Consider the following 20,993-nt stretch of genomic DNA (forward strand, 5'->3'; position numbering starts at 1 on the left):
AAATACTCAGCAGGTTTTTCAAGGCAAGAAAAAATATGAGCTTACTGTGATTTTAGTGGCAGAAGTCTAAGCCTATTCTCAGTAGTAATACTGCTGAAAAACATACCAGCAGGTTAAAGAGCATATTTTATGATATTCTATGAAGAGCAAGAGAAATGTAGGAAAACTACAACTTAAATTGTTCCTTGCAGCACACTACTAATGCATCTGTTTTCAAACTGCAGATAATTCAGGATGCTCAGAAAAGTAAGCACATGACATGTTTAAGAGAATTCCCAATTATTAAATTGAAAAAAGTGCCAGTAAGCAATAGTCCCTCTTAGGCTTCTTTTCAAGAAATTGTTGCTTTATTGCTATTATAAAATGGTACTTCTTAGCTCTACCAGTTTCTTTTTAGAAATTAGATTTGTGTACTTTTTAAGAAACCAAGATGAAACACATTAAATTTTAATATTACATGCAAAGTTTCAGAAAGAGATAGGACCAAACTTAATCTCTCTAAGATTAAAGATCTGTCTGAACCTCTGTCAGTGAACATCCATAACACACTGAGGAAGCTGCTCATTTCCCAGTAAAAACCAATTTTATATATGTTATATGCATGAATAGTATACAATGTGCCTATTTTCATTACTTAGAAATAAAGATAAACGTAGTAGACTTTTACTATCTGCTTGTACTGATCACTGGATGTCATAAAATATTTAGTTAGGCATAGTTTTGGAAAAATTAGTAGCTTGGCAGGTGCCAGCCAAATGGTTTTGCAATCCCCACAAACTTCATCTCAGTAAAACACTTGTGAGAGAAGCAGCTCCTCAGCCACCAGTGCTGGTTGGCCAGGTTTGCCTAGAAGTTATTTCCAAAATGAGTATCAAAACACAGGTATTGAAATAGTGAGAAAAACCAGGAGTAACATTATCCTTCCCGGTGCTGGAACAATGGCCCCCAAGTGTCTTGTAGAATGACATTTTTGAGAGTGAAGTCACAATCAGTAGCAAGAGAAACGTTTGAAACTAGGACAGCAGCACTGCAAAATGAAATCATCTCAGGGAAGGAGAGAAACAACCTTCAAGAGAAGACAGGAAGCAAGGACTCAGTTCTCAACTGGCAGGCTACCTGCAGAAAAGACACCATGAGAGGAACTCCATGCATGACTTCTGCTGAGCTTGGTACGTGGATCTGTAGTGTTTGCAGGAAGGTTCAAACGGCCCTTAACCAACTCAATCCCAGGTCTGCACTTCATGTTAACAGTGCAGCAAAACCAGAAAGAAATGCTTATAACTGAGAGCAGTCAGGATCACACTCAAAAGTTCTGAGATTACTGCCAACTTAATCGGAGGTACTCCTGAAGCAGTTTACGCCCTTGGGTTCGAAAGGGCAACTGACATGAGTAGAGAGCTCAGCAGGAGCACAGGAGCCTTCTCACAGCACTGGTGATGCCCTGTGCACACAGTTTGAACTGGGCATAGATGAGAGTATGGAAAAGCTGCAGAACAATATCATTACACACACATCCATACAGATTAACAGGACTCCGGGCGGACGCTACAATTAATGTTGCAAATGCTTAATTTCAGTCCAGTACACTCCACAGAACACACAAGTCCCTGTAGAAAAGGCAGTGTGCTGCATGCCAAAGTAGACTCTGCTGGAGTTGAAAATGTTACTGTATTTAGCTTCCACCTCCGTGCTCCCATTCAGCAAACACTATTCTCTTAAAACATCAGTGTGCAGGGCAAGAGACAACAATTGGCAAACCCCAGAGATACACTGGCCTTGCATGGTGGAAGCTCAAGCACCTGCCAGAGTTCCTTGCCAACATAATTAGAATTGTGCCATTATAGATTCTTCGGACAAGGTTTCAAATAAAGCATTTCCCACCTCATTTCCTGCCAAAATTCAGAAATGCAAGTCCACATTCATGCGTGCTTTGTGGCATGGCATACAACTTTTCATTCTCTTGGGGTTTTTTTCACTGATGCTGCTGCTTAAGGCAAGTGTTTAATACTGGAATGACCAAGCACAACTCCAACATCTGTTCTCGGAAGGAGGGGAAAACAAGACAAAAGAATAAACCATGCTCCTGTATTCCATCCCTTTACATTTCTCAATTAAAAAAAAAAAAAAAAAAAAAGCAGGAATCCTTCTTGCTACTGAGAGCATCACTATCTTCCATTACTCAAAAACCCAGTGTACAGAAAACCAAACTCCTAAAGTCTGATGGACACCTTTGTTGTTTCTTGCCAAAGACTTACTGCACGGATATATGCTGCTGAACCTGATCACATTTGCCTGTACACCATAAAAATCACAGGGCTGAAAAGCTTAGAAATTGGGCAGCAATTTCTGCTTATACACAGCAGCTCTCACGAAGACCAAGCAGTGACAACGCTTGTCCTCAAAGCCATTGATCCAAACCTGCTTTTTCAGAGCCTCTGGCATGTGTGTGGTACCTGACAAAGCTTCCCAAAATCTAAACCTCCCACATCTCTCTGTTCATGGAAACCAAAAGTTGGATGTGGACTAGTCCAACCCGGAGAACCTGTCTGAGACTGCACCCTACAAATTAATTGAATAACTGTCAGTTAATGAGTGCCACTCAGTGGCACTCTCACTGGAGGCATGCCACAAAGCCTGAAGCCAGAAAAGGCTTGAAGGCAAATGGAGATTCTTGGACAGTGAGCTAAAGCACCTTTCAGTGTCCTCTTTATGCCTTCCTTTTCTGCCAGGATGCAACTGGATACAGCACATAAACCCAAGCAGGGTTGCCATGAGAGGCCAGGAAAGGATTAATAGCACCAGAGCCAGTGTCTCGCTGCCACTGAAACCAAGAGAGCTGAGCTACAAGTCTGCATGGACAGCCCACTCCTTTCTGTCAGACACGAGTCCTCTTTTGACAACTCCAGATTAGATCAATAAAGCTCTTCAGTGTGACACCTTATCCCCATTTCAGCTCTGAGCTCTCCCACTGCCATGAGAGCTCTCAGGAGAGAGCTGCAAACGAAGACCTTTAGTTAGTGTACCTCTCCTGAGACTGTTATGCATGATTGAATTTCATTACTAAATTGTTGAAACTAAATCCAGACTTTTGTCAGAAGCAGCTACGAATCCTATGACAGGTTCACTTAATTCTGTGGCTTTCAGAATGAATTCCATTTTTCTCAGGCTGAGAGTTAGTAGTGCTGGCATCTACAGCTCTTTTTTTCCTCATGTGGAGGAACAGAGATAAAGAGGTAAGGGATGGTGGCACCAAATGGTTAAAAAAAAACCAAAAATCCCCCAAAGAATTATAATTGCTCCCATGTGTGAAAAACAGAGTTGATGCACAGAGTCTCTGTACAACATGTGTACCTGACCTCCTGATGCTGTGATGGCACAGTTCCTACCTCTGGTAGGGGCTGCTGTAGCAAGCAAAACAAACAGCAAATACTTTTGACTCAAGAATGTGGCACAGGTTTCATTAAGCTTGGTGTCTGAGGCAGGCAGCTGCTGCACGACTGCAGTACCTCCCAACGCAAACACAACAGCTTTGGTATTACAGGATCTCAAGGTTTGCTATCAGGTAAATTTATAGCATGCCACTTACCCCCTGAAACCTGTGGGCAGGGATTGTCACAGAATGAAGTGGCTCCCCCTTTTCCACTGAGGCTGAAATACTGCACCTTACCCTGGGAGAAGGCAGGGTGAGCAATCACCTGCCAGCAACCCACATCCTCACCTGGCATTAACTTGCTTGCAGAGCCATACCCTGAACAGCTCGTTCTTGAGACACCTCCCTTCTCCCAAGCAAGGAGGACTCTAATAAGCTATAGGAGGAATCAAAACTACACAAATGTTGAGAAAGCTGAACTCCATATTTAAAGCCCAGATCCATGTTTATTTTTGGTACTAACACTGCGACCCTTTCTGTCTTCGCGCCTTCAAACACATACAGGGAAACTGCTCCTGTCTCCTGGGCTAGCTTACAATTCACTGTCTTTATGAAAACTTTTTCATAGCTGTACAGTGACATTAAAAAAGAAAGGAAGAACAAGAGCACCCAGTAGCTGCCCAAGGTACTGAAGTGATGGCCACTGGGCTATGTCCACAAGTCTCATTTTAAAGGCCACGTTTCTCCTGCACTCCATATTGTGTGCCTTTGAAGCAACTTTTCTAACCTGAATAAGTGGAACATTTTTTGGTCCTTGTGTTCAAGGACCACTTGGATAAAAGTTTGGATAGTCCTTGAATCACAGAACTAAAGTGAGAAGATTCATGGGTGTCACAGTTTTGACACTGCTCTAAATCTGCTTCAGGAGCAGTGACACGCTCTGTACCTGTGTCCCATTCTACCATCACTCTTCTATTTACAAAGAGAAGAGGAGCACTCTGGCATGCCAGAGAGGCTACCTGGAGAAACCAGAAACCATCAGTGGAAGTGTCAGAACATCATGAATGACTTGGACATTTGCATAGCTCACTTCCTCCGTTTCATTCTACCTTACTTGCTCAAGTAAGGCTTCAAAACAAATAGGGGTCTGCTTAGTGCCATATAGATAGTCACATTCTAGAGAGAACATCTGTTACCCAAGAGCAGCACTGAAAATACAGACCAGGAGGATATGAGCTTTTAGCACATTAAGCATGTTCTGCATTGATCCAGTGACCCGGGGGCTGAAAGCTCCAGGTATCTCCTTACCTGACCTCAAAGCACTGGCTCCACCTCCATCTCTAACCAGGCAGAGCACTTAAAAGAACCATCTGTATGCTAATAACTCCTCCTGCCTCTTGTGATGCCATCAGCTGCGCTCTGAACAGAATGAAGAATGAATTGCTCAAAACGTACCTGAAGCTTTTCCATACAGGCTTGGAGGTGTGCTTTAAAAGCATGGCTTAGAAGCATGTGAACTTTTTTATAGAGCTTAGAGGGAGCTTAAACAACTGGGCCTTTGTTTCAACTTGCATCATCAAGCGGGGTGGAAAATAAAAAGGATTATGTGACATGCAGAATAGTCACAGCTTTAGCCTTTAGTCACAGTTAAATTTCTTATAACTAGGAAGGGGGAAGAAAAGCCAATAACCAGAATGAATCAGTATAACCAGCTCCTACTCTGAGCTCCCTCACCACTATAAACAGCTGCTTAACTACTTGCTGGAGCAAGAGGCCTGTAGTCTTAATTACAGAAATATGCTAAGATTCAGATTTCCTGCTCACACCCAGTAACTGGATTTGTTTGAAGGAAGGACTCTTTGTGCTTTATCCTGTGGGAAGTTGTTAACGCCCAGTTGTTTCCCCCTCGTATTCTCTCCTCACTGACTCCAGAGAGACCACTTCACACGAAAAAGAGTTTTTCTCAAGACAGGAATATTACAGCAGCATGCATGACACAGTAAATCCTGATGCATCCAAGAACCTTGTGACTGACACCTTTGGAATTCAGTAGCACTGGTTCCTATCTATACCATTTTGGGTGTTTTTTACACATACTACGCGATGATTTTCAGAATAATTCAACATGTTATGGTTCATACCGATAGAGCATCCAGCTTGAGTTTAATGCATCTATTTTAACTTGGTTTAAACTTTCACAAACATCACAACACAAGCGCAGATTCCCATGAAAAGGAGTAAAGAGCCATATAAATTCCTTGGCGTGTGAGCAATTCTACTTATTTCCATAAGAGAAAACTGTTCTCAGATCCTTTCTGCACTAGGCAAGAGCTGCTAAATCTCACTTACCCACAATAGTAGAGCTGACATATATAACTGTTCTTTTTGTTCTCATGAGCAGTTATTTCCAGATTTGGGATTGGCTGGGCTTCAACCCAGAAAACAGACTTTTCATGGCAATCCCCAAATAACTTCAGAAGTTCCGAAGAATCAGGAAATATCCTAATTAGGAAAGGGGTCAAATTCATCTTGCCTGAAGTATTTGGCAGACCATGCATCCCACATCTCCAGAATGCTCAAAGAATCCATCCCTCAATTTCTGTGAGGTTTCCAGCTGAGCGATACACTGACAAGCAGTGCTTTATCATGGCTAACCACGATGCATGCAGCAGTCAGGACACACTGTTGATCATCCAGCACATTTTATAAATTGCAGCTGCACCCCTCCTACTGTGATTTATATTGTCATTACAGTCCAGCTACACCTCAAGTGTTAAGTCGTCCCCCTCCAACACCAGCTAGAGCACAAGGAAGAAAATGCTCTCACCAAGAAGGCCTTCTGACAGAAAGCCTTAGGGGACAGTTATTTCCAAATGGAAGTAGTCACACCGTGGACAGTCTGCAGAAAGATTTAGTTCTGCATTTGTTTCAAAACATTTGGAAAACCAATTTAGAAGGTCTTTACTTCTAGTGTCTGAGTGAATGACAGGCAATCTCACGGTTACCTCAGTTACCTGGTTACACAGTCCCATCCAAGCTCACTCCCTCAGCAGATCCTGACACAGGAAAGTCCATCATGCTGTACAACACTGCTTATGGTGAGGCACAACCTACTACTGTAAGCACATGGATGAGCACTCAGCAAACACATATTGTCATAGATTTGGTGTCCTGGCATATCCCATGGTGAGCAGTTGAATCTTTGCCTCTGTTTCTGTGTTTATAAGAAGTACAAATAATATCCTGCCTCAGGATGGCACATGGATTACCAGTTACACTGTGGAGGAATTTGAAGAAACAGAGTATGTATACATTCACATCCTGTGAATATGGTCCTCAAGAACAACAGCCCTTTCACACCTCTGCCAGGTAATGGCTTTTCACCTGTGGTTTCAAGACTGGTAGACTAAGACTGGGATACAAACATTTCCCCATTTCTTGTGCAGACAACGTATTTCAAAAGAGCTCCTTAACAGACAATAAAAAATAACTACTGCTGAAATACTTCAGGTCAGATGGCAAGGAGCACTTTCCCCGAGTACGAAAATTAGGCAAAGTTCTCTGCTGTCTTTCAGAGATGACGCCTGGGCTATTCACAAATACAGACTCGCAGGTATAGCAAGGATCTTCCCTTCTTATGTAACAAAAGAGTTTGCTGGTGGTGCTGCTCCCGTCACATCCTGCTGTGCTGGCTCAGTCACAGGGGAGATGCTCTCTGAACAGCCCTGGTGACAGAAGGTAGGAGCAGTACATATCTCCCCCAGACATCATGAGAGGAGCCACCCCTGCACGTGTGAGCTCAGCTGTCTGGGAGGAACACAAGACCTGTGCTGAACAGTTACACGGCCCAGCAGCCCCTCACACGCAGGGATCACCTCACAGCTCAGCACCATAAGGGCTGGCTGTGCAAATAGTGTGCATAACCCACTTTGAGCATTGTCAAACAAACATGAAACTTGCCTGGGCAAGCTGGGACAGACAGGCTAAGAAGAGTCTCTGCTCACTTCCCTGAAGTACATAACATGGGCAGCAATCCAGCTTTTGTAATGCCCAGCTTCCACACCCCTGGCTGGGCCTTCTGCTGGCATGGAAATGGGATGGACAATTTCCTGTTTGCTTTCCAGTCCCAGAAATCCTATTAAGCACAAACGTTTTCATCAAACCATTTCAAACATTCCGACAAAACAATTGTATTATTCCTGCTGACAGCCACTGTTACACGCACTGTGGAAACACTTCAGCTAACTATGGGAATATTTCTTCCCAGGAATTGCTGTCTTAGGCAGGTTAACACCTAGATAAGAACTGCTGGCATAAGCATAGTCCAAAAAAATCTTAAGTAATGTTTCTGAGAAAGCGATGTCCAAGGAAGACCTGTGCCCCCCACACCGCTGACCACACAGGAACCCGCTTCCCCAACTGAGGACACTCAAAGGAATGTGGAAAACTTCTGTACCACAGCCACCGCAAGTTCTTCCATTTCCAGGCATTAATCCTGATTTTTGAGACCTCCCTTGAGCTTTGATTGGGTTTTCAGGGAAAGACACTTCCCTTTTTAATGTATTGCTGTTCAGAGAAGCTGCTACAAGCAGCATGTCACAGCATGGGAAACTTTCAGACTAGCTGGAGGCAAATCCATGACCTCTTCATGGTCTCGAGGCAGCTAACACTAAGAAGAAAAGTTGGAAAGTTACAGAGAACTTGCCAAATTATTCTTCCAAGGACTTGCCTAAATCATATTAAAAAAATACACTCTTTACGGACAGCAGCTAAAAGATCTAAATATGTTTTATAAGTGAGGGACAAATGTCTTTAAAATTCACTAAGCTAGTTGTCTCACAAACTGTATTGATTCACACTAGACTTTTCAAGTATTTTTCTTGCATGTTGTAGTCCAATATTATTTCTTTAAAGAATTGCACACAGTTTTGGCAGCAAATCCCAAAGCAAAGAAATTTGGTGAAATTTGGCATGGAATTCAAACTGTGTCTTCACTAAGATCAAAGACTTGACGATTATTTTAAAACCAGCTTTATTGGTAACTAACAAACCATCTAATACCTGAAAATCCTAGTGAACACAAGCTATGTATGATTCCTTCTTATTCACTTATTATCTCTTTTTTTTTCTTGTATCCCAAACCTCCTTTTACAACCAGAAGCTAACTACAGCTCCACCTGTCATTGAACAAATTCCTGAAACTCCCTTTTTGGTGGGAGTCACATTAGTCCTCACCACATACAATCAAACCAGAGTTCATATTCATGTAACTGTTTTTCAGTCCCTTCTTGACATATCCAAGCCACAAGTAGGAGACCATCTAGAGCCAGCCCTGTGTTAATAGAAACAGTAAATGACAGGGTTGTTTTTTAAATTCAAACTCATGTATCATTCAGTGATTTTTGTTTCATCATTTCAATATTTGGAGTGTCATTTTTTCTTAGAAACAGAAAATGAAGCTCATAAAAACTGCTGGCACACTGTCTGCTTGGAGCCTGACTGAATTCTGAACAGTCAGGGTTGGAAACTGGGAACTGTGAAATGGAACTGCTGAAAATAGCAACTGGCTACTTTTGAGTTTCTGTAAGGTATGTGTTTGCTATGTACAACTGGCTCCATAAACAGGTGTCAGCTTCATCCAATTTAATCAAAGTCATGAAAACAACCCTTTCTGAGTAGTGTCAGAAGGCAGTAGTACCTCACCTAAAATATTCAAGTGTATTGACTGCATTAAATTTGACTGTTCAGGTTAACAGTTGTTTCTGATGTCAGCATAGTTATATTTTGTAGGCCTAAAATTTTCTGACCTATCGCAAAAGGGGCTCTTCAAGAATCAGAACAAAAAGAGCCCCCAGGTAAAAATCTAGTAACTTATGAGAGTGAGAAGGGGTAGGCAATAAGAGAGCTCTAAAGGGAAAGAAGAAGCCTTAATTTATCAAGTTCAGAAACATAAATAGTACTGAAGCAATACAAGACGATGCCAACCTGCAAGAAAGTGTTAGTTCAGGGGATGGAAAATAAAATTGTTCAGGTATTATAAAGAAATAACACATTGCTCAGAAAAAGCCTATTTTCAAAGTATGAGAAAAAGAGCAGAATTAAATGCTGGGCCCAAATAATGGCTTTAATAATGAAGGGCAATATTGAGTCATTGGTAATCAGTGTAATATTACATTTCAAAATCAAAGTCACCAGTAGCAGCAGTCAGAGACATGATACGTGTAACACAATATGGTTGTTAAAAATACAGGACCTCACTACACTGCCTTTGGCCAGGTCTAAGGCTCCACTGGAGTCAGGTTAGGTACACATAGAAGGATAGTGCCATTTTTAAACACATCTGTAAATATAGCCAAATAAATCAAAGAAAATCTGAAGTATTTTTTCCCACTGAAGTTATTTATTTTGGAAATGGTGCAAATAATAACCCCAACCAGAGGAGTATAATCAATGAGGGAAACTTCACTCAGATGCTCAGAACAAGAAGTTCCAGTTTTGCCCTCCTAGAAGAGATGCCAAGGCATTTCCTTACCTGCAAGGGCTCCTATGCATATGTATATCTCTTTCCTGTGCAGAATGCCACGGATGAAGTATTCCCCTTAATGGGGGGTTTCATCTAAATGACCCCTGCTGTACTTGCTTCAGTAGCCAGAATAAATCTGTGCAATCTTCTTCCTTGCACAACTACCCACATCACATTTGTCTTTTCTCTTTCAAAGGCTGAAAAAAAGGCACAGGTGGCAAGAGAAGAGAAGAGGCAAAGAACAGAAGAAGGTAATCCTGTCTTTTGTGATTTAAGGCATGTTAACAGAAGGGATGGTTTACTGATTATGGTTATACTCAGAGATTCCTGTTCTGCTTGTGCTTTTGTCTATCTCCACCAGGAAAGTGAAAGCTGTCAGGAAATTGGTGAGTCAGCATGCTGCTGCTGTTTCTCTTAGCTGTGAGGCATTGATTTTTTTCCTGATGCTTTGATATAGGGTCACAGGTATCCGAACTAAAATCTTTACTGAGAGCAAGGAGGTCATGGCAGCAAGAGCTGTTAGTTTAAACAAAAAAAGTCAATTCTATTTCTACAGTATTTGTTTGGACGTTTAAATTTTCTGAGAGAGTTGAGAGGAAAAAAAATACAAACCCCACTTTTTTATTTAAGCTGTTTAAGATAAAAATTGCTTTTTTTAATCTTATTTTTTGTGCAATGCTTTTCACAAAATCTTTCAAAAGTTGTTGAGGATTTCACTGTAATCAGGTACCTTATATGTGTGTATAATTAACACAAGAACTAAGACTAAAATATAGAGTAACTCCAATATATGGAAGAAGCAGCACTTTGAAATCTTTAGCACTTGTCCAGAAACAAGGTCCCTTTCAATATATCTGAAATTTGTGCAAAGTTACCACACATTTTCAAACCCTAAGCAATGGTATTTGGCAGAAAAATCTCAAATCATATTGTTAGTACTTGAAGATTAACATTAAGCAGAAGGAAATTTGGTCTATTAAAGAAAAAAAAAAAATGCAAAGGCTGCTCAGGAAGCTCTGAGGTTCCCCCCCCATGTAGAAGAGGTCCATAAAAGCAATGATAGTATTTCAATCTGCAGTGAGGTGCAATCAAAGAATCTCTGCTTAACAGGCTATAGATTAGTTATGAAATAAAACACAGAGTCAGACCATAAAAAGTTAATTGCAAATAACTGTTTTCTTGTTTAAATCGGCAGGAAAATCTGAAATATTTCCTCTAGAAAAACATAGGTGAGCTACAATGTAGAATTTACCATTAATAGGCTGGAAGGAAGGGAAAAACAGAGCTAAGCAATAATAACAAGTGAGGAAACCAGTGGCTTCTGAAAGAGACAAAGTGATTGGGCAGGAAAGTCTGTACATTAACATGAAAGTCTGAGATTTATGGTCAAAGCCAGCTTTAAAACAGACCCCTTAAATGTCTTTAGGCTGAAATGAAGGCACAGACCTAAAGCCTGAAATTAATATAACACCAGGTGCTATTTACTACAAATTTTTAAGAGGCTTTGAGATACACAGGTGAAAGAATAATATAATTAGTACTGCTAAAAAGTTCAGGCTACAGCTAAAGGTGAGCAACAGGACCCTCTTAACCCTTTCTGGATGGACCACTGAAAAAGAGATGCCTCAGAACATCTCATACCCTTAGCCTTATTCAGCAGTTTATAGGGATGAAACACATCCAGTTTAGTGTATTGTACTTCTGAGGCTAAGCACAGAAATGACATCGATTTACACCATTTAATAAATGTAGAAATAACCAAACCCTATTAAGTGTACATTGTGCTTTTCATCTGATGTCTTCTCTCTGTGTGGACCTTTCCTGAAAACCCTTTTTCCACTCACAAGAGATCTCAGGCTCCAACAGACATGCATGGGGAAATAGCTCCTCCTTTGGCAGTAACACACAGGACTGTCTGAAGCATCCTCTTCAGCTCTCAGACTTGAGATGCTACAGTACAGGGGTGTTTAAGGCTCTTTGTGTCTTTGTGACAACAATCTCCAAAGGACTCTTCAGAGAGATTCTCAGCTCTGGATTTGCAGCAGAGTACTCTGCTATGGAAACAGGAAGGGGGAACAAAACTGCATCAAACAGTGATTACAGAAACTGTATTGCCTTGAGTATGCTAGTGGGTATTTTTTCATTATCATTCTACTTCAGTTCCTTTAGAAAAAGTAGAGAGTGTTTTTGTGCTTGTTTGTTTGGTTTTAAGGTCAACCATCATTGGTGAAACAAGCAAGTTTGTAATGGGCTACTTCAGCTCTGTGTTCTTCCTGTACTTTGTTTATTCTCCAAACACAGTAACAGTTTATGAAGGTCTTTGCTTCTGATGCAGGAGTATCAGTCCCTTCCATCCACATCAAGCAAGACTTCATCAAAAATCTTGACTTGGCAGCTATCACAATTGTGATTAATAGGAATTAAAAGACCATGCTTCATCTTTGCTTGACAAAGCCCAATTTCAGTCAATAATGGAAAATTCCTCTCTGTTCTAGTACTTTGTGGAAATACAAGCATAAACAAAGCTTTGTGGAGTTAGACTATGTCACTTTGGCTTTCTAAAGCCAGCACAAACCCAAGTGTTCGCTGACAAAACATTACTTTTTCAAGCATTACATCCACAAATTTGGTAAAATTGCTTCCAAATAATTGGAAGTTTAAAATAAAGAGACATAAACCAGAGATTTTGGTTCTCTCTGACTGCCTGAAGGCAATTGTCCATGCTGCTTTCCCACTTTCTAAGATATACAAAAGCCATAACCTGTAAAAGACAGCAGGATGTATAGTAGGGACACTCTAGGTGTATGTCAAACATTCGATAAGACAGCTATTTCTAAGCAAATTTAAAATCAAGTGTGTTCTGTCATTGCAGTCACTCTTTGCTTCCACGTCAAAGTACCCAGAAGAGCACAGCCACAACCCCTTTTGACTAGCTTTATCTTGATTCTTCTGGGGCTCTGCAAGTCACTCCAAACTTCTGGGATAGGAACACGCTGGCAAGGAGTCATCAAGGACTCTGGTGCCAGCCAGAAGTGTGGGCATTATGGACAAATATGACTCAGGTAAGGCACATCGATCTCACCTATAAAATGAACTCAGGAGGAAGTTTTCTCAAATACCTCCAGGCCTGCATGTCCTGAATTACTTTCTAGAAAATGCATCCCAGGCTACACTCCTCCAATTTCTACAACAGGCAGCCAAAAGCTTCTGCTTGACTGCTGAACAAGCCCATTAAGCCTAACCCCACAAATCACTGCGGGAAGGGGCCACAAGAGGAGGAAGGAGAAGGAGCCAAGGCCCAGGGAGGGCAGTACTGCAACGAGCTCCAGTTACAGCTTCATCTTCTCCAGCAGTGCTTTCTCAAGAGGTAATACGACCTCGCCCAGTTCACGTTCTAACATCCAACTAAAGACCTTCCCCAGCTTCCTGGAGGGAAGAGTCCTCACCCCACACCCCCAGCCGAGCTCCCTCCCCCAGTCACACCAGGTAATTCTGCTGCTGTTCTACCAGGCAACATCAAATTCACATGTTTGCACATCACATGCCAGCTCTCACCTAAAGCCCCTACAGCACTAATGAACTCCAAATTCCTTTCATCACAGATTTCTTCCGAGATGCAGCATAAAGCTGACAAGGTGGCATTGCTAAGATCATCAGTTTGTATTGCTCACTGAGCATTCAGCATCTCACGCTGACAAACCAGGACCCTTCAGCAGAGCCTTGAAAATCGGGCTTGGCATTGCTTTGGCCAAGAAGTGTCACATAAAATATTCCAAACTCTAAGAGCTGAGTAATGAACCTCAGAAGTGTTTGCCTGCACTAGCACGGTGGAACCCATCCACTGTGCATCTACAGTGGACCATTCCTTAATGGCTCTCCTTACAATGGGAGTATATAGCAAAGCATCCAGTTCAGTTATTAACAAAATTCAAGCCAGATCTTCTAAAGTAATTACTTTTAAATTGTTGTTAAAGAAAAAAAAAAAAAAAAAGGAATGAACCAAAGAGAAAAAGAATAGAAAAACAACAGAAAAAAAGAAAGAGGATATTATTACTCTGAATACTGAACACTTTTATTTGTAGAGCAGGAAATGATAAACAGAAAAAGGCAAAATCTGAGGTCTAGGCAAAGAGTGTTTGCAAACTTCTAAGCAAGAAAAACAAAGTTACAATGATGGAACTTTGGTTTAAAGATTAATGAAAAACAGTCAAACGTATCCTTTTCAAAAATCAGGTCAGACACAAATATACACACATCCTTTTGCTTTGTCAACAACAGCACCAAAACCCAGTAACAATTAAACCTGGCACACCAGCCAAAAGTCTCAAGCTTAGATAAATACGTACCTCAAAGTTAAGGCAGCTATTTGAAGAGTTCCAACTTTCAGCTACTTTTGGTAACTATGTCAAATTTAAAGATTTTCACTACAAAACTACCTGGCCTTTTAGAATTGTTTGGCTGGGAAAGACCAGCCTGGCTTTGTTGGGTGAGCAGAACCAGGTGCAAAAAGTTTCCTATGAGACCAGTAGGAAAAGACCAGTATTTAAAATACTCCACATGCTAAGGGTTTGAGAGATGACCCAGGTTACTGAAAATAGCTTTATATTGATATTTCTCCACATGTCTTTAAGAGAAACAAGTCTGAGGCGAACTGGTGAGTGGAAAAAACTGCCCCTTGCTCCCTGCAGACAGGTATTTCTCAATCCCCAACACACACAGATCCAAAAAGAATGACAAGCCCAAGCTTTTAAAAAGTGCTAATATTATAAAAATGATTTGGTAAAGCTTTTCATTCTCAAACAGTTGGTTTCTTGACAATGTGTCTCTGCAGCTCCTAAGCACACACATAATAAAAACCTCATCAAGAACAGATCCCTGCAATGGGACAGATACGTAGTCGGAAGCTGTGAAAGTTCACACTTCAGAAAAATCAAACTAACAAACTGCTGAGCCCTGTTAATTGTTTCTTTAAAAAAACCCAACCCAAAACATAAGCTGTAAATAGCTAATCATAGAGATTGTTGACTGATCTGTTTAACAGCAGGTTTTACTAACCTGCCATGGATTTCTTACATAAAAGTATGTGGATTACAAATTTTTTTTTCTTTCTTCACGTATGAAACCTTGAGAAAAAATACCTAAATCGGAAGCATGCGCAAAGTTTTGTCATTTTTGTCCACAACTGAACTCAGAAACCAAACTTCTATGACAGACTAGCACAGAAACCCATACAGAAAAGCCAAGGCTAAGCTGATGTCTTGAGGCAGCTCATTAAAAAAAAAAAAAAAAAAAAAAAAAATTAAGAAATCTACATGGTGCTTGCAAGAGACTAACAGAAGGCAGAACGTGTGTGTGAGCTGGGGGAGCACAGAGCCAGTAATGCCCAACCAACACTCTACCAGTTACATGGGTTCACAGATTTTCCTAATTCTGGAAGTCAAATTAAAGAAATGAGTTTGGCTTTTTTTTTTTCAGAACCAACTGAAGAGATTTGATCTCTCATATTTTAAGTGAAACAAATTGGAGGGAGCAGTTCACAGAAACTGCTTAGTTTCTGCTTGCTGAAATACCAGCATGGTGACCCAAGGCATGCATCCTAATTTTGCTTCTTTTTAAAAAAAGTCTTTTGCAACAGCACAAGGAATAATTAGGCCTCCATTCCCCAAATCTTGGAATTTGCCCTCCACTAAAGCCATGAAGAGAACTGCAGCTAAGTGACTTAACTGATAAGCACAGCCAACTTCAGAGTTCCTTGGAATCCCAAGTTTTACAACCCCCAAACAAATCAATCTTTCTTTTACTGGCTGTGTATAAAACATAACATTTGCTTCAAGAAGTCCAGAAGCCTTTTGAATACAAAACAGGAAAGCCACTAGGAGGGGGTGGGAACCAGTAGTTTTTCAGAGTGCTGACCCATTAGACCTAACACCCCCATCCCTAACACTTACTGCATCAATGTGGAAGAAAGAAAGAAAAAGAGAAAAAAATGCAGCCTTTGGCAATCTAGGGCTCCTAATCATTAAAGCTAACACAGAACAACTGAACAATGAAGAAAGTTGAATTGCATTGCAAATTTATGTTCCATGCCCAGGTTATGGAATGTAGTGCAATAGGGCACTGGGCAGCAACAGAACTCCATTCCTTACAAAGGGAACAGCTTGAACCTCATGATTTGTGCATGTGGGCAATACTGAATGACCTTCATGCTTTCCAGCATTCACTGGAAGGCAGATTTATTTGTAATCACAAGTCAGCTGTTTTGTTTTTGGGGACAAACATATATTTGAAAGAGCAAAGCTTTAAACTTTGCATTAAGTAGCAAATGCAGAAGCCAATACATTAGCTTTAAAAGCTGAATTTGAAGACTACACTCCAAAATCCAGATTAGAATCTGAGAGAACCCTGACAGAATGGTAGTTTGCTGCTGCTTCTTCTGTTTCCTTTGAGAGAGATATGTTCATAGTTTAGTTATGTCCATAGTTCAGTTCCATTATAAAACAGTAGCCTCTCTAGCATATACCTTCTGTAAAAAGATGTCCCATTTCAACATAAGAGATCCAACACTCACAATGGACAAACAAAGTGATATTGCTCTTACTGTAATGGACATAATACAAGACTATCTGTATTTTAACAAAAAAACCATTACATTTTTATTTTAAACAAACATTGCCTGTCTCTTATTTGCAATTTTCTTAGGCATGAAATAAATCCCATTCTGGATAAGGTGCTAACTGAACTGGACTGCAGTACAACAGAGCTGGACCCTAGGACAGTATTATTAAAATAACCAGCAGCTGGTTGCACTAAAACCATCCCCAGGATACAATGAACAGTAAATTCTGGGTTTTGTTTAACAGACCAAGGTGATAAACCATAGATTATCTAAAGCTTCCACATCCTAGTTCTTGAACTCCTGGAAAAGAAGTTCTAACTTAGATTTAAAGGAAGTCAAGAGACAACATTAAGCACAACTATTTCTTGACATGAAGAGACATGAGGGAATGGGACAGGATTAGTGATTTTTCCTGCACATCCAATAATCAAGACAATTAAGAAGCATGTGGAAGCATACAGGCTCCTGATATTCCCAAACAAATGGCAAGGAGAATCTTATTTACAAGCATGTGAGCTGAAGCAATAGACTTCTGATTCTCAACTTCCTATAAGCAGCTGTAAGGAATTTAATTGCTACCTCACAACTTGACATGCCCCTTTCTCAGGTACCTATATAAAATACCCAGCTGCTGAACAGAAGAAAGTTGAATACTGAACACGTAACAGATTTTATTACAAAATTGCCAACAGAAGTACACAAGGCTCTGAGACAATCCATAAACGCACACAGGTCTTTATAGAAGGTTAATGGTTTGCTAGCCAAGTGCCAAGGTTCACAAAACAGGTAATTTTTCTTTCTTTTTAAAATCAGATTTGAACTTCGTGCATTTTTCCTAACAACACTTCACTGAAATCTCAGCAGCAGCTAGATGGGCAGAAGATATTTTACTTACAGGTGTTCTCAAACACCTAATTAATAAGAGAGCACAGGAAAGTCTCAACCCTTCAGCTACATACTTCAGTTTGCCGCTGCTGGGTCAGGCAGCACGACAGCAGTCTGAGCATACTTGGATGACTAACACTGAAACGGGTTGAAAACAGCAGCAATCATGACAGAGACAATAAAGAACCCCAGCAATCGCACACAGCTCCAAGGGGAAAAAAAATCACTAAACATTGCTTTTAAAAAACACTGAGAAAACGCAGTTCTGATGCCCAAACATACTTTCTTAAAGGCCACTTTTCATTGAAGGGATTATGTATGATATTGACAACATACGTATAAATAAAGCAGATGGCATAAGCAAATATTAGCATGAGATCTCAGGCACCTTAAAGAATGAAACTTTAAGGCAAACAAGGTTACAAAGTATCGTAATAAAACAACTAATTTGTCAAAGTAATGTGCATAGTGTTAAAAATAGCCATAATTTTAAAAATTGTCTTGCGAAATGAAAGACACAACAGAATATTGAGCTAAAAGAACATAATCTTTTGGAGATCTTAATATACACCACTGTCTTTACTACAGCGCTTCAAACAGAAAATTCCTCTGAAGCTTACAATTCATGAAGACACCAAGGCAGAGAAATGATGGGCTAAGAGGGCAGAAATACACTGGGTGTTCCACAGGGATGCACAGAGGGGTGCTTTAGGATGGCTCTCCCTCTCTCCCTGGTGCACGTATGAAGGACACTCAAGGAACACATACAAGGTAGCTGCCTTCCCCAAGAGAGTTCACCTCAGGTCTCCCATCAAGATAAACAGCAAGGAACATAAAAAAGGTGATTAAGGAGTGTTTCCTGCAATGTGCAAAAAACTGTGTGCAGACTGGGGGGAGCAAAGCAAGGAGGTAAGCGTGAGCACTGGTGGGCTCGTGTGCCTCGCCTCGGTTGCACTGGCGAACAATTTCAGCTGGAGGAAAAGGAGTGCACAGGTTAGGGCAAAGCTGGTTACAAGGACAAGCTTGAGACTAGGGGTATGGTGTAAAGCGTTCTTAAAAGGTGGCAAGTGATGTCTGAGGGGAAGACTAAATGTTTAAAAGAGAGAGTAAACAGCACAAAGAAATGGTCTTCATAAAGGGTCCACAGAGGCTGCTAGAGCAGAAGACCATGGGCTTGAGGGTGCAGTGTACGAGGTGCGTGGGAGGGAAAGAGCAGGAAATTTACAGGAGGAAGGTGCAGGGCACAGCCTGGAGGACGGGAGGGGAGGACAGGTGAACCAGCTGAGGAAAGGTTCAGGGCAGGTTGAGGCACAGCACACCGGCAGCGTGCTGCAGCGCATGGCAGGGGCTCAGCGGAGGAAGGGCCGGGGCAGGCGGTGGCGGCGGAGGGGAGCCGGCCCGAGCGAGGGGCAGCGCGGCGGGCAGGGGCACGGCCAAGGGCCGCTGGTACCTGGGCGTCTTGGCGGCGGCGCTCTCCCGGCGGTCCAGCACTCCGGGCACGCAGTTGGTGAGCTCGGTCCAGTCGGCGTGCAGCCCGCAGCTCCAGCCCGTGGAGAAGCGCGAGAAGAGCCAGGTCTCCCGGCGGTTGGGCCGGTAGCAGGTGCACTTCTTCTGCCCGGGCCGGCAGTCGCACGGCACCTCCAGCCGCACGTTCTGCACCAGGTGGCGGCCGAAGGTGGTGCCGCCGGTCTTCTGGATGTGCAGAAAGACGATCACGTCCTCGCCCTTCATGTCGAACGCGAGCTCCCGCTCCAGCTCCCGCACGGGGAAGTAATACTTCTTCACGTAGTGCGGGTCCGGCGTGGGAAAGAGGTCCAGCTCCTCCGAGTAGGAGCGGCCGCTGGGGGAACCCAGGCTCAGCCCCGGCCCCACGTACTGGTACAGGATAAGCATGAAGCACACCGAGACGGCCACGATCAGCAAGAACTTGCTGGTCCTCTCAACCATGGTCCTTCCCGCACGCTTCATGTGTCACCATCTCCCGGGGCTGCCAGCGCTGGGCAGACTGCGGCGGTGCCGGGGGGTGGGCGGCGGAGCTTCGGCGTCTGTGCCAGCCGCCTCCCCCGGCTGCTCCCCGGAGCAGAGCCTTCCCCGGGGGCGGCGGGCCGCTCCCTGGGTCGCCTCGGCTCGCCGCCGTGCCCGCCCGCCCCGCCGCGGGCAGCGCCGGGAGCGGGGCAGGGGCAGCCCGCAGCCAGCCGCTCCGGAGACGCCGCGGCTCAGCGGCGAACTTGGGAGAGAGGGGCAGGAGGGGGGCGGAGAGCGACCGAAAGGCAAGAACCAGCCCCCTCCCGCCCTCCCTCCCCGCGCTTCAGGAAGCCACCCCCATTCCGGCGCTGCCTGCGCCGTGCCCCAGCCCCCGCGGCACCGGAGCGGCTGTGCCCGCCCCCGCCGCCGGCTGCGCCCGGGCTGGGCTCGGCTGGGCTCGGCTCGGCCGGCAGCGAGCGCTTCCTGGCCGCGCCGCCCCGCCCGGCATGCACAGCGCCGCCCGCGCCGCCCCGCGCCCGCGGCCACGCTCTGACCGGCGGCGGCCCCGCCCGAGCCCCGCTCCGCTCCCGGCTCCGCTCCCGGCTCCGCTCCCGGCTCCGCTCCCCCGCAGCGCGCCGCGGGCCCCGCCGGAATCACCGCCACTGCGGACCTAGGTGGGCTGCGAGGCGGCTGCGGCTCCCCGAAGCACTCGGCTCTTAGCGCTTCCAGGGGCAGCCTTTATGTGCCGCCTTAAAATTAATCCCGAAAAGCTGAGCTCGGCGCTCCTCGGGGGCTAAATTCCTACTCCCTCTGTGAGACAACAGTATTAGTGACGAGAATGTTTGCAGGGGAATAGGATTGGGTCTTCCCGCATGTGTCTGCTCCCGCTGTGGCCGCCACATGGGCCACCGCAAGCCTCTAGTTGCAATGTCGCAACGGGATGCAAGAGGAAAATGCTCCGGCCACACGGAGGGTGATGATGGCTGTGAGCTGCAAGAAGCCTGGGCACACCATCAACCACAGAATGTGTAAATAATAGTAATAGGTGAAGCTGAGGCAAAAATTGTCAGAGGTGTTATTTATAGCGAACTTTCCCAGCGAAATGCTTTGTGCTGCTCAGTCAGGCGGACTCCATCCAGCAGCGGGGCTGCTGCAGGGTTTGTTTGCAATCTAAGTCTCCCAAATGAAGCAAAGCGTTGGGAACGCCGGGAAGTGCCCGGCACGGAGCCGGCTTACAGCGATCTCCTCTGTAGGGCAGCACTTAGCAGGGGGAGATGTTGCTGCGAGGATCGGTGCGATCCGGATCCGCAGAGCCCGGCCGGTGTGCTCGGAGCCAGGCATCTCCTAACCGGAGCGGTAAGGGCAGGCAGGTCCCGCGGCTCGTCTGTCAGCCCGGGGCCGAAATGCAGGTGGGGGTCACTGCCACCAAGTATCCAGGGAACCGCTGGAAATCACCATTTGGTGTCTCTCTTCTCTGACTGTAAACGGAGGAGGAAACGTGGCCCCGTGTCAAAGAGTGAGGCTAAATGTAGTGGCAGTCATGTTGCCACCTCATCGAGACACGAGTTGTTGTCTATGCAGAATAAACGATACGGACAATTGTTAATTTCTAGCCAAAAAGAGTCTAACTGAAA

The 20,993-nt window shown here is 43.7% G+C and overlaps 1 protein-coding gene across 1 annotated transcript in view; it reads right to left on the bottom strand.

The window, feature by feature from the left end:
* Positions 1 to 19,684, bottom strand: part of HS6ST1 (heparan sulfate 6-O-sulfotransferase 1) — a 184,487-nt gene extending 164,803 nt beyond the window's left edge. The window contains exon 1 of the mRNA XM_082288431.1: positions 18,845 to 19,684. Within this exon, the coding sequence (XP_082144557.1) occupies positions 18,845 to 19,362 (518 nt within the window). The 5' untranslated portion in view covers positions 19,363 to 19,684. The remainder of the gene's footprint in view (positions 1 to 18,844) is intronic.
* Between the last annotated feature and the right edge of the window lie 1,309 nt (positions 19,685 to 20,993).

This window comes from Coloeus monedula (assembly GCF_965178545.1).
Source record: "Coloeus monedula genome assembly, chromosome: 10".
Classification (NCBI taxonomy): Eukaryota; Metazoa; Chordata; class Aves; order Passeriformes; family Corvidae; genus Coloeus; species Coloeus monedula.